The 12,391-nt window shown below is 39.2% G+C and overlaps 1 protein-coding gene across 2 annotated transcripts in view; it reads left to right on the forward strand.

The window, feature by feature from the left end:
* Positions 1–296: 296 nt before the first annotated feature.
* The window catches only part of LOC135713618 (facilitated trehalose transporter Tret1-2 homolog), a 30,610-nt gene continuing 18,515 nt past the window's right edge, over positions 297–12,391 (forward strand). Inside the window, exons 1-3 of one of the 2 annotated variants that reach the window (XM_065236755.1) lie at positions 297–792; positions 11,817–12,086; positions 12,150–12,285. In XM_065236755.1, the coding sequence (XP_065092827.1) occupies positions 11,871–12,086; positions 12,150–12,285 (352 nt within the window). In that variant the 5' untranslated portion in view covers positions 297–792; positions 11,817–11,870. The remainder of the gene's footprint in view (positions 793–11,816; positions 12,087–12,149; positions 12,286–12,391) is intronic. The other variant, XM_065236754.1, reaches the window with a different exon arrangement.

The raw sequence follows: 12,391 nt of genomic DNA on the forward strand, positions 1-12,391 counted from the left end.
AGTCGATTGCTGAATCTATGTATGGGCTATGTAAATTCTTCCACAAATGCAAAAATTATTATTCCGAATAGCACAAACCGGCACTCCATGGTCGACCAGTCAGCAGATTCGACTGATATCAATAAGAAAGCCCAGTAACTACGACAGACAGCCAAGTCGCAACACATACCTGTACCACAACGCCTTTCGTAGGTACGTTCTCTCTCCCGAACCGATTGAGCGAAACCCTCGATCCCCTAAGCCAGAATGGCACATGTTGTCGTCGAATCAGTCGAATCGGTCTGCCCTGCTCAGCAACCAGCTCAGTACGACCAGGGCACGGTGCTTAAGATTGCCGCTCGCTATACTTATTCTAATTCGCGCATTTCTCCTCGATCGCATCGCCTCTCCAAGAAAGTGTGATCATCACCGCAAGTGAAATGAAACGCCAATCACCATCGGCTGAAGATTTGTATAATTGCCTGTAACGCTTCCCGTCGTCAATTCAGACTCGATTCAACCTTCGGCGCGATCAGATGTGCGACTTAATTTAATTATCCAAAATTTGGCCTACTGCTTGATTATTAATATCAACTTCGTGCTTAATTACCAAACGGGTACCCATACATGTTGATGGAAAAAGCGTGAGCGTGTGTGTTTTGGTGATCATTCAGTTTTTGAAGGCTGGATCAAATCGGAACAAGTGGGTGAGAAGAGATTGAATCATCAACTAGGAATCAACGAATCTTAGTGCTAACCGAAACAAGTTACTAAGTGAGTGCAAGATTAATTGGTTTGCGATTGTGCCATATGGTAAGCTTATCAATACAAGTGATTAGACGTGGGCGAGATCGAACGGTGTCTAAAGGGGAATTTTATCAGCTCATTTGAGGGCCAGGCGTAATGAAACTACGGATAGGCTGTGGAGTTTAGTCTGCCTTTTGACAGTGGAAACCAGTTTTGTGTACTGTAAAACTTGCGAAACGAAGGCGTAAACGAAAAATATAAGATAATGGTAAAGTTGTGGTGTGTGTGCAGTGAAAGATATGGTAAAATAAAAAATCACCGAACGAAATTAAATCAGAATTCGTGTGGATTGATGTGGAGAGAAGTGTATCAATTATAAATTAAATTGGACAATTTTTTCCGTTGATGCTAATAATAGAATTTGATTTTTGACTTTCCCCGATCGAGATGCAAATCATAGGGCTTGGCTGGCTGTCGGATATGCATCGTCAATACCATCGTTGACATCACACGTCTCATGGAGAGGATTGAAATTGAATACATTCTAATTTATGGTTAATTGGAAGTAAACAAATACAGTGGGCCACGGCCAAGTGGATGCTACTTGGCAAGCTCGTTATGCAGCGTGATTTGAAATTTCACGGAAAGATTTTGCATTGAAATCATTTTCTTATGGAACGTTTAAATTTAAATGTTTTGCATAGATCCAATTAATTTAGTAAATTACACTACTGAAGTGGACTGTTTTTTAAATTCTTCGATAACTAATGCTAGAAACAGTTCTGGATTGTATGAATCTGTTGTTAGAGTTCGCAAACTAATATCATTCTTAGTGAACATCCATTAAGTACGTCACACTCTAAGGGGGTATAGGAAAAACGTGACAAAAAGGAGGACCGGGGGGTTGATTTTCCCTAAAATTTGCGTGACGTGCTTAATACATGCTTCCTTATAATATGCATAAACAATAAAGCAGGCACTCATCGTTTGTGCCTTTTCAGAAGCATCACCGTTCTTCTTAGCATTAATATACATAAACAAATTTGACCTTCTTTTCTGCCAATAATAGGTCAATATCAACCACTGCTCATGGTACTAGGGAGAATGATAATGGCTAGCCCATTTCCTTCCTTGGTCCGTATCGCGTGACAACAAACGAGAAAGTCACGGTTTTTGTTGTTTTAAAGCATTCCACGTAAGGAAATATGGGACAACGTTATCATCGCGAAATTGACCATTAAAACTAATAGCAAACGCTTTTTTTTTTGTTTGATAATCCGTGCAAAACAAATTAACCACGATCATGGCAACAGGCACAATCGGACGGGTGTCAAAAAAGTCACAAATGTTTCATCATTCCCAATTTCTCCAAGGTGGAATTTTCTGGATCGGTTTGTGAAGATTATGAAGTGTTATTGTTTAAATAATGCTATTTTTTCGGGTCACACACAAGTCAGTGGCCTAGACTTCGTTAATCGTTGCTGCTGAAGAATCTTTACTGTATGGTTGGTGTGATCTCACTGACCTAGGCTTTTCTTGAGCCGATAGAAGGTTGAATATTATTGCAACGGTTTGTGATACAAGAAAGAGGTGTTTGATGGAAAATTTCAATATTTTTAAGGTGAATATAATGAGAAGTAGCTTAGAAAGTGCCTGGGAGAGAAGGAAGATTATCACTAGCTTGATTATTTTAACGTATCGTAACGTGATAACATCGATTATGCTTAAATTTTGTCTTTGAAGTTGTACTCCCAACTGGGGAATGTAAGATTCTATTACAGATAGGCATGAAAAGTATACTTAATTTATCATGTTTAGTCGCATAAACAGATTATGTAATGTGGTAGGTTTTATGAAAATAATTAAGAAATTTTGATATAAGATCAGTTTTTTACCCAAATGCCTTGCAACTAAAAAATCATCATACGAAAATTTTCATTCCGAAAAAAAAAACGGTTAAGTCCATTGTAGGTTCTGCCATTACGTTTGTTGTAAGAAACACTTTAAGGGGATTTGAAATTCCGAATTTAACGAACTTCAGATCAAAATGTTCCTGGGAGAATATTAGTTCGTTTTTTTTTCAATGTAATTTCAAAGATAAGATATGAATCAAAGCAATCAACTTTCTAAACGCAACCATTTTCGAAGTTAATGTCTATTTTTGTGAGTGTTTGACGACTGTGGTGATTGATTTTTCGTTTTACGGTCGTACGCTCGTTAGCGATTCATTCACCTTTTGTGAATTTATAAACAGTGTTAAATTCACTGGACGTGAAAGCACTGTTCAATTACTGTCATTGGTCGAAAGGTACAGTAGCAGCACCTACCCCACCCGTGTCCCCTCGAGATCATCAAGTCGACGATGACAGGAGCACATATCGTGGTAGGGGTAAACAATAGCTGCAATTTCCAAACCTACGACTTGATGCCTTCCTTCAAATAACAACTGAAGTACGGTAAAAATCGGTAGAACTGTTTAGAACACATCGTTGGTACTTGAGCGGGTCGGCGTTCATCTCTTTTTGCCAGTGATGGCGGGGGGGGGGGGGACACCCCTCACCATCCCTCTCCAAAGGGGGAGTTTGGTAAAGAGAGATGAAAAAACCGATTTGTACCTTCCTTAAAAGTTGTCCTAGCTCTCTATCTACTTTCTATATGTAATTTTCACACTGCCGTACTCTAACGGAACTATCAACTCTAGGCTTTCATCTCCTCCATCTATCGTATAAAACTTGCCACTTTAGTCTGTTATTTGAAATTAGCATCTTCAACTATGTAAATCATTAACATCACGCAGAAGTAATACTAAACATATAGTCAAAGTACTGTTCATCCGTTATCCAAGCAACCAAAAGTTCAACATTCGACGATAAAACTCAGTTTCAAGTTCTTTAAAGTTCACTACGAACAAGTTTTCGGAACCCCATCTCACCGGCTATAGCAGATTGGGTGATGGAAACCCTACTAGACACGCTTGTGTTGAACATTCCATTACCGTTCATACGCAAATACGTCGCTGATCTGATCACGGCTATTCCCCTCGATCAACTGCAACATGTACTTGACACCTTCAACAGCTATGACGTACACATCCAATTCACCCATGAGTTAGAAGTGGAATCCTTCTGGGATATGCGATATGCTCCTAACACGGCAGAGCGATCGGAAGATAAAAAAAGACTCATAAATCGTATGAATGGACGGCAAAACTAAAGCACAACACGGCCCGAACTTGTTTGACAATGAACTCCGCCGGGACTACTACAACATAAAACTAGCTAAACACAATGTCAGAAAAGTAGGCAGCCTCTTCACTAAGGTGAAAAATCCTGTACCACCTGAGCACCAAAAAAACGTTGTCTACAATATTCCGTGCATCAACTGTGAAGCCTGCTATATTGGCATGACAACTAACCAACGGAAAATACAGATGAACGGACATCAAACTCACTACAATGCACTGGACAGACTGATGGAGGAAGCAGCCAACATCACCGATCACAGAATCGTTTCACGGTAACTGTAAGATGGTTCTGTATCACTACTTATAACTGAAGAATAAAACCAGAACAAAACATGCAATTGTGTTTTATGGCATACTTTTCATGACCGATTATAAAACTTGAAGTACTCTTATACCATCGTTCAAGCCTCATTACAACTATCTTCTTTATCAGAAGCTCAAGATTTACACATCCATCCAAGATTCACAGATAAGAAAAATACTACAACAATAACAAAAAATACCCTGAAAATTGTTACCAATTAAAAAAAAAAACCCGAATTTATCCACCTATGGTGTGATCAGACCCTTCTTACTTATTCAAGTTTATTTATTTTATTGTCATTATCAGTGACCAAGCTCCCCACCCCCGTGTCATCCAGTGACGCTACGCCACTGCCTGGGGGTACCCGGAATATATCCGAGTGTAGTCTATTTGGTGAGGCTACCAATCACCTCATCATCGTATTTTAATGTGATTTAATGGGTTTTAATTCAATTCATATTCAAGCAACTTCCCCGGGGTACCCGGAACATGTCCAAGTGTGTCCAATGTGGTCTGGAACACTTAACACGACTTGCATTGATCTTATTTTTGAATTCTGTAGTAATTTGATGTGTCGCATGATGGTTTGATACGTTTTCCGTTAAATCCAGCGTGAAGGCCCATATTCACCGGATCTTATTCCGGCCATATCTCCGGAACCGGTTCACCAATTCTAAAACCGTTCAATAGCGTTTGCGACCTATCATTTGGCGCCGAGTTTGTCCAAATCGGTTGAGCGGTTGCTGAGAAACGTGAGCGCATTCATTTCGTTACATACACACACACTTACACACATACACACATACACACATACACACGTACACACAGACATGTTCCGATCTCATCGGGCTGAGTCGAATGGTATATGATGGTTTTGATACGTTTTCCGTTAAATCCAGCGTGAAGGTCCATATTCACCGGATCTTATTCCGGCCATATCTCCGGAACCGGTTCACCGATTCCAAAACCGTTCAATAGCGTTCAATGGGACCCCAAGACCTATCATTTGGCGCCGAGTTTGTCCAAATCGGTTGAGCGGTTGCTGAGAAACGTGAGCGCATTCATTTCGTTACATACACACACACACACACACACACACACACACACACACACACACACACACACAGACATGTTCCGATCTCGTCGAGCTGAGTTGAATGGTATATGACACTCGGCCCTCCGGGCCTCGGATCGATAGTCGGTTTTTCAAGTGATATCTATACCCTTCTTTGTAAGAAGGGTAAAAACGTCGAAAATGAGTTCGTGGAATTTGAATAAATCGAGTGCCTTCAGTGCTTTTGAACAGGATGAAGATGAGACGATCGCCAATATGAAACTCCTGGATCATCTACAGTTATCATGGGCTCCCTCATTTAATATAAGGCACAGTACGGTGAATGAGTTCTTAAAAATATTGAACAAGCGGCTTTCCGATACACTTCCGAAAGATCCACGAACCCTTCTTAAAACTACGCAGTCAGTTTCACTAAATCCGGTTGGAGATGGCCAGTATTGGCTTTAAACTTTGTATTGTAAAAGCTTTTAGTGGAGCCAATGAGCATTTCTTACATCTTGATTACAAGAGAAAATTGAAGGATCTCTTGAAATGTTGACTTTTTGACAGGTTGCCAAAGTTTTTGGTTTGTTTTGATTCGCTGCACCTAATAAAACTAGCAAGCTAACTATTGAGCTAACATATAACTTAACGCTGTCAAGTTGGACTAGGAAATGCTAAGATACAACCATTAGGTTTATGTTATGCTTTAGAATTCCAATCTATGAGAATATGTTATTTTAGGAGCAGCAAGTTATACCGAAAAAAATGTAGCCGTATGAGAAAATTTCACACAATATGAATAATTACGCTTTAATTGATAGGCGATAAAACACTTACATACATCTATGTATAATTAAATAATATGTGACTGGGTATTGTTCAACAGTAACAGTTTTGTGCTAAATATATAATCTTTTAATGATTCTTTAATGTATGGTGCTAATGTAGACATATTAAAAATATCCCCATATTTTAATATTCATATGGCGCTTTGAATGTATGCTCCTATTTGGTATAATAATCACCATAAATATTGCACGACATGCTCTGAAGCATTTACATATTGGTTCCAAATTGTAATAAATTCGTCTTATTTTCAATATACAACAATATCAGCTACTATTACATACTGACATTGATCGAACATAACATAGTAGCGCAAATGTTGTATGCGATTTGACCACAGCTCCTGAAATAACCGGTTCGATATGCGCTACTTTAGCGTTCGCATCGGTTCCCCTGCCAACGCTGCACCCGATTGCTACCGATATGATTTTGCTCCATCTATCTAACTAGCCAACCTCTGAGAGATCAGAGGTACAGTTCAAATTTTGCTATCGAATTGATGAGAATAAAATGTATATTGCAGAAATAATTAATAAAGTTTAACTAAAGCTACGTACCTGTGAACTACTAACCTATGAACTACTTACCTATTCGACTGTCCGTTTGCCTGTCAGTGGAAATTAATGTAATTAAAAAGAAAAGCACAACGTAGGGACTTCGCCAGTGTTATTTATGGGAAGATCGACCAGACATTGATAATGATTTCACATCAAACATCGAAAGAATGAAACCACAATAAAATATTTCTCAATATTAACTATCATCGACGGCAACTCTTCCGTTTTCTCATACGAACGCTATGAGACAGGTACAATCGCGTCATCTGCCGCTCAAAGGTAAATGCTTTGAACGAAATTGATAGCAAAGATTACATCCTCAGAAGAAAGGTTTGTGTATTTGCTCATTTTTCTATGCGTTTCTTCCACCTTCACCCAAGTGCAGCGCTATTGTATCTGTCGCTTGGATTCTGCCAAGTCGCCAGTCTTCTTGATATGATGTCTTCGCTATCATCCAAATAAGCCCAACTTATAACTTTCACGGTTGTCAAAATGTTTTGCGTATCATGATTTATCAACTTCTTCAGGAGCGATTTATGCGGTTGTAATATAGTTTTATGGTAGTCATCAAAAGGTTGTTAAAACTTTCAGACCAGGAGGAGATTTTATGCTTTCATTTTTAACAACCACGTGTAGAGTGTGATAAAACTGACATAAAACCTATGCTCCTAAGGTAGTTCACATATAAAGTTTTAATGATAGCCTTAAAAATAGGCCAATTGGCCGTGACATGGCTGTATAGCGGTTTACAGGAGGTTGTTGAAGCAATATGGTCGCCAGTGAAGGTTTTATAATCTGGTTGTATCAACTGATTTAAAATTTCAATAAAACCAAAAATTGTTGCTCGGGATACTATGTTGGACAACAAAATGTAGGGCACTCTGTAAGTAGTAAATTCAAGAATAAGGGAAGAAAATATTGTAATGGATCATTGTAACACTTTTTAGAATCCTCTAAAAAGGTTAAATACATAACCGATACCGTCGGATATTGAAGTACGTTGTAGTTTCATTTATATACCTGTGATCTTGACATTTTTACCTAGGGAATGAGTACTAAAGGGGGTTAGATTTTGATTAGTCTTTAGTGGGAATGACACTTATAATTCAAATCAGTGAGCCAAAAACTATTTCACTCGGCTATTTAAATAGTTAGCGATCGGCTTTTACGCATTCAATTGGGTTCTCCCTTGGTAGAGAAAATTGTTCGGCTGCCTTTCAGATTATCCTTCATTCCCTCTACTGCTGCCAGTTCCCAGTCTACCTGTTAAGTCATTTGGTTGGATGCATTTACACTCGTTCGGCTATCTGTAAGTGAGGATGGCTATTTTGTTTCTGTGGTACTCGCGTGAGTGAATGAATATTCCCATGCTTGTTCCCAAGTATGAAACCATGAAACTGAAATACGTCCCAGAACCTTGAAGAAATGGTCCATGTCTTGGATCTTTAAAAAACTGTTTCTAGTCTACGAACTTTTCCCTGGATTTAAATAGTTCAAGTCTAAGCTTTCTAAAAAAAAATCATTGTTTCTCTTTCCTACATGATTGGTGATATCATTACCTCTATGCTGTTGTTGCATATAAGTGGGCATCACATAAACCCCAATCCTCAGAAGCCCAACATATTTTTGCTAAGGATCAATCTACGGAAATTCTTATTTTCGTTTTGTGCATGAACTTGCATCGTGCTCCAACTTGTTGCAGGTAATACACAAAATCTTCATCGACCTTCTGTCTATCTAATCTTCTCACGACAGCAAATCAAAATGTACTCTGCATCTTAGGTACCGTCACCTTCGTCAATTGCATGAAATTCTTCGATGCACGATTCAATGATATCAACTTGACAAATCGCAGGTAATCATGACAGCAGTATGTACATCACATCTGTTCTTCATTTATTATATTTTCATTAATAAAATGCCATGATTTTGGTTGTTTGCCGGTAGTTTTGCTACTGTTTGTATTTTCATTTTAAAATCAATGCGTAAAAGCCCTTTAAACACCCAAACATACACAGAAAAAATCTAAATTTTAATGGTGATGTAAATATTCATGAATGTAAACTTTTTTTTACGTAAACAAGCGACTTGCAAGAAATTTTGCTTACAAAGATGGATGGTTGGAATATCTCATGAAATGTCTCATAAATTTATATGATCTATAATGTGAACTTGCATGATATAGGGGAAATGGTTCTAATGTTGGCCTATGGATTTAAGATTGGGCCCATCGCTAAAAATTAGCTATTTATCAATTTTATCTAGATGAACGCATCATTGAGACGGTACTAATGGATATTTTTGTTCGCTATTGAAAATTTAGTCGATTGCTGAATTTATGTATGGACCCAAATTAGGGGCATTTCCCCTATGACGCTCCATTACGCTTGCATCATAGTGACAGAAATTTACATTACTTTTTTTTAACTGTGTGGTTTAAACAGAGTGAGAGTGATAGGTAAAGTAAGTTATGTCAATTTGATCTGTTTTGCTTCAAATTTGGGAGCTCACGAAGTCTATTAACGATCCGATTACCGAAATTACCGGATTCCGGTTATTTCGGTAATCGAGGTGGTAATGAAGTCCGTGAGCTTTCGAAGCAAAACAAATTCAATTGATATACACAGAAAAAATCTGAATTCTGCTAGTTACGTGAACATCCATGCATGTAAAATTACTTTTCACATAAACCAGCAACTTGCAAGAAATGTTGCTTGCAAAGATGGATGGTTGCATACAATTTATGGAATATTGCATGACATGTCTCATACATTTACGCGATCTTTAATGTAAACCGGTATGATATATGACGCTCCATTTATGTGCATCATAGTAACATAAATTAGCCGACGCCGGTGGTGTAGTGGTAAGCGTGACTGCTTTCTAACACCCCGATGGGTCTGGGTTCAATCCCAGCCGAGGTCGGTGGGATTTTTCTGAGGCATAAAAATCTCTGGTCACGTCTTCCTTCGGAAGGGAAGTAAAGCCGTTGGTCCCGGCCCATGTGTGTTGAATGGGTGCGATATCCTACGCAGGTGTGGAAAGCTGCCTTCCTGCACATTCGATTGCCATCAATGGATGGCAATCGATGTCCGTCGGTGATTGGCACTAGATTGCGGAACAGAGACCGACGTTAAATAAAGGAAAGAAGAAGTAACATAAATTTACAATACTTTTTCGAACTGTTATAAGTTATAGCTTAAACAACGCCTGTGGTGTAGTGGTAAGCGTGATTACCTCTCACCCCTGCAGGCCTGGGCACAATCCCAGTCGGCGCCGCCGGGATGTTCTGAGGCATAACATCTCTGATCACGCCTTCCTTCAGATGGGAAGTAAAGCCGTTGGTCCCCGGTTCATGAGTTGATGGGTCGATAGGTAGGGTCCAGGTGTGGGAGCTGCCTTCCTGGCACGTCGGTAGCATTGGTGCTCAGCACGGAAAACAAGATCGACGGAAAAAACAAACCAAAGGAAAAAAAAAAAAGTTATAGCTTACTTTATCTATCACACCCGCTCAGTTTAAAGTACTTTTTAGATTTGGTTTGAAACTAAAATTACGAGCTGTAGTGAAATTACTGGTAAACAACCCTAGCCATGATTACCCGGGAATTTTCAATTGTATTGCCCCGTGCACCGAAGAATAAAAAACCAAAACAGTATGACATTTGTTGACCCGAGCCTAATAAAAAAAAAAAAAAAAAACAATGATGATATAACATCATCAACCTCATGTCAGTATTCATCCACCTATTCAAAGCGACGCGTGTTTGGCTCAACGAGCATGATAGTGATGATGAAATAAGCCGTTGTTGTCATTGGCTACCCCACTCGAAGGCATTCCCCAAGAGGGCATGCTAATCATATGTTGAATCCCCCCCGTGAGCAGTCCTTATCAGGCAGTATGTTTTCTTTGATCACTCTTATTTTGCTCAACTTGGTCTGTTGTCCGTTGCATCACAGATAACAGACGTTGAGGCTCGAGCAAAATTTCTATAAAAACTATTGTGAAGAATTTCATTCACTAAAGCACCGCCAACGCCGAGTGCCCAACTTACAAACCCGCTGACGTTGCGCAAATTACAAACACTAAAAGCCCAAGCGCAATGATAGCGGAAGTGGCATACTTGTCGAATTGAAAACTAATTAGAACCATATCGACTTTGGTTAGGCATGTTGATATAATTTGTGACAACTGTCAAACTTTCCGTTTCCGTTCCACTTCCACCCATATTGCGTTTGAGCCTTAAGTACCGTTAGTACCCAGTAAACAAATTGATCGGCACATTGATGACAAGTTTAATAAATACATAACGCCACTTATATTTACCGTGCCAGCACCATATTTGACGCAGTTCCTAATGGTGACCCACTTGTCTATTTTTAATCGTCTTTCGATTGTTATTTTAAAAAGCTTTGTTACACCTTCATCTTTAGAGCACCGGAACTAATATTTAACATTTCAAAAATATTAATGCAAAATAGTCGAAAATTGTCGAGTGCGTCAAGTTAGAAACCGAGTCAAATATGGTGCCTTCACGGTATACAAGTCTCTGACTGAAGTAGGACGTCTGTTCTCTGTGGTTGCATTTGCATTGCGCTTTGAAGTCAGACACTTGGAGGTATCTAATCACTTCGATTGCATGCCCATCAACATCAGATTAGGATGTTTATAGCAATTCAATACAGAGCTGAAAAAGGGCCCAACAGCTTTTGTAAACAAAGACTTCTCTTGATGATTTCTAGGAATTCAAGACACGCCTACGCAACATAATCATCGGGTATGTTGTTTTACGTGGGCGAGTATTGACTTTCTAGAAATCACCAAGAGAAGGCATTGTTCACAAAAACTGTTAGGCCCTTTTTCCAGCTATGTATTGAATTGATCACTATCACAATATTTGCAAAATCGCGAATTTATTATTCTGTTTTCCATCGACTTGGTAGCAACAAAAACAAAGCCTTTCTGGGTGGTTGCAACCACCCGTTACAGGATAGGGCTGTCACTCTCCTATTAATCATTAGCTATAACGGTCGAATTGCAACGTGAGTTGATGATATTTGTGTTATTGTTTGTATGAATTGCAGACTTATTGACAAGGGATACGTAAGTGGACGGTAAACATAACTACACACTAAAAAATGATAAACGAGAAACGATTAGCTGATGACGCCAATGGTGACGAGGAAGACGCATACCGGCAGCTCACGCCGAAAAATAATCTACAATTGATTAGTCCAACGCTGACATCCGGTTCCGCCAAAGATAAAGATGGAGAGGATGGAACACTGACAGCACTGTACGGCTCGGTTGTTGAACTGGCCCGGACTGCCAGCAAGCGGAGTAATCGGATGCAGGTAATAACATATGATTTAAAGCTTAATTGAATTTGTGAATAAATTATTAATTATTAATTTTAGCTGACCATGAGCATTTTGGCAAATTTGACGGTGCTCTCATCTGGCATGGGATTGGGATACTCGGCCATAACGTTGCATTCACTAACGAGAGAGGAAGATCCATTGCGGTTGAATCCGGAACAAGCTTCGTGGTTTGGTAAGTTTGTTTTTCTTTGTCTACAACAGCAGATGCGGCTGTTGGAAAACGTCACAGTTTTCTCAGAGTTCATTTTTTCAAGTTCTCAAACATTTAATTGATTGAA

This window comes from Ochlerotatus camptorhynchus, unplaced genomic scaffold, assembly GCF_037179485.1.
Source record: "Ochlerotatus camptorhynchus isolate MF236.1 unplaced genomic scaffold, CSIRO-AGI_Acam_v1.1 ptg000574l, whole genome shotgun sequence".
Classification (NCBI taxonomy): Eukaryota; Metazoa; Arthropoda; class Insecta; order Diptera; family Culicidae; genus Ochlerotatus; species Ochlerotatus camptorhynchus.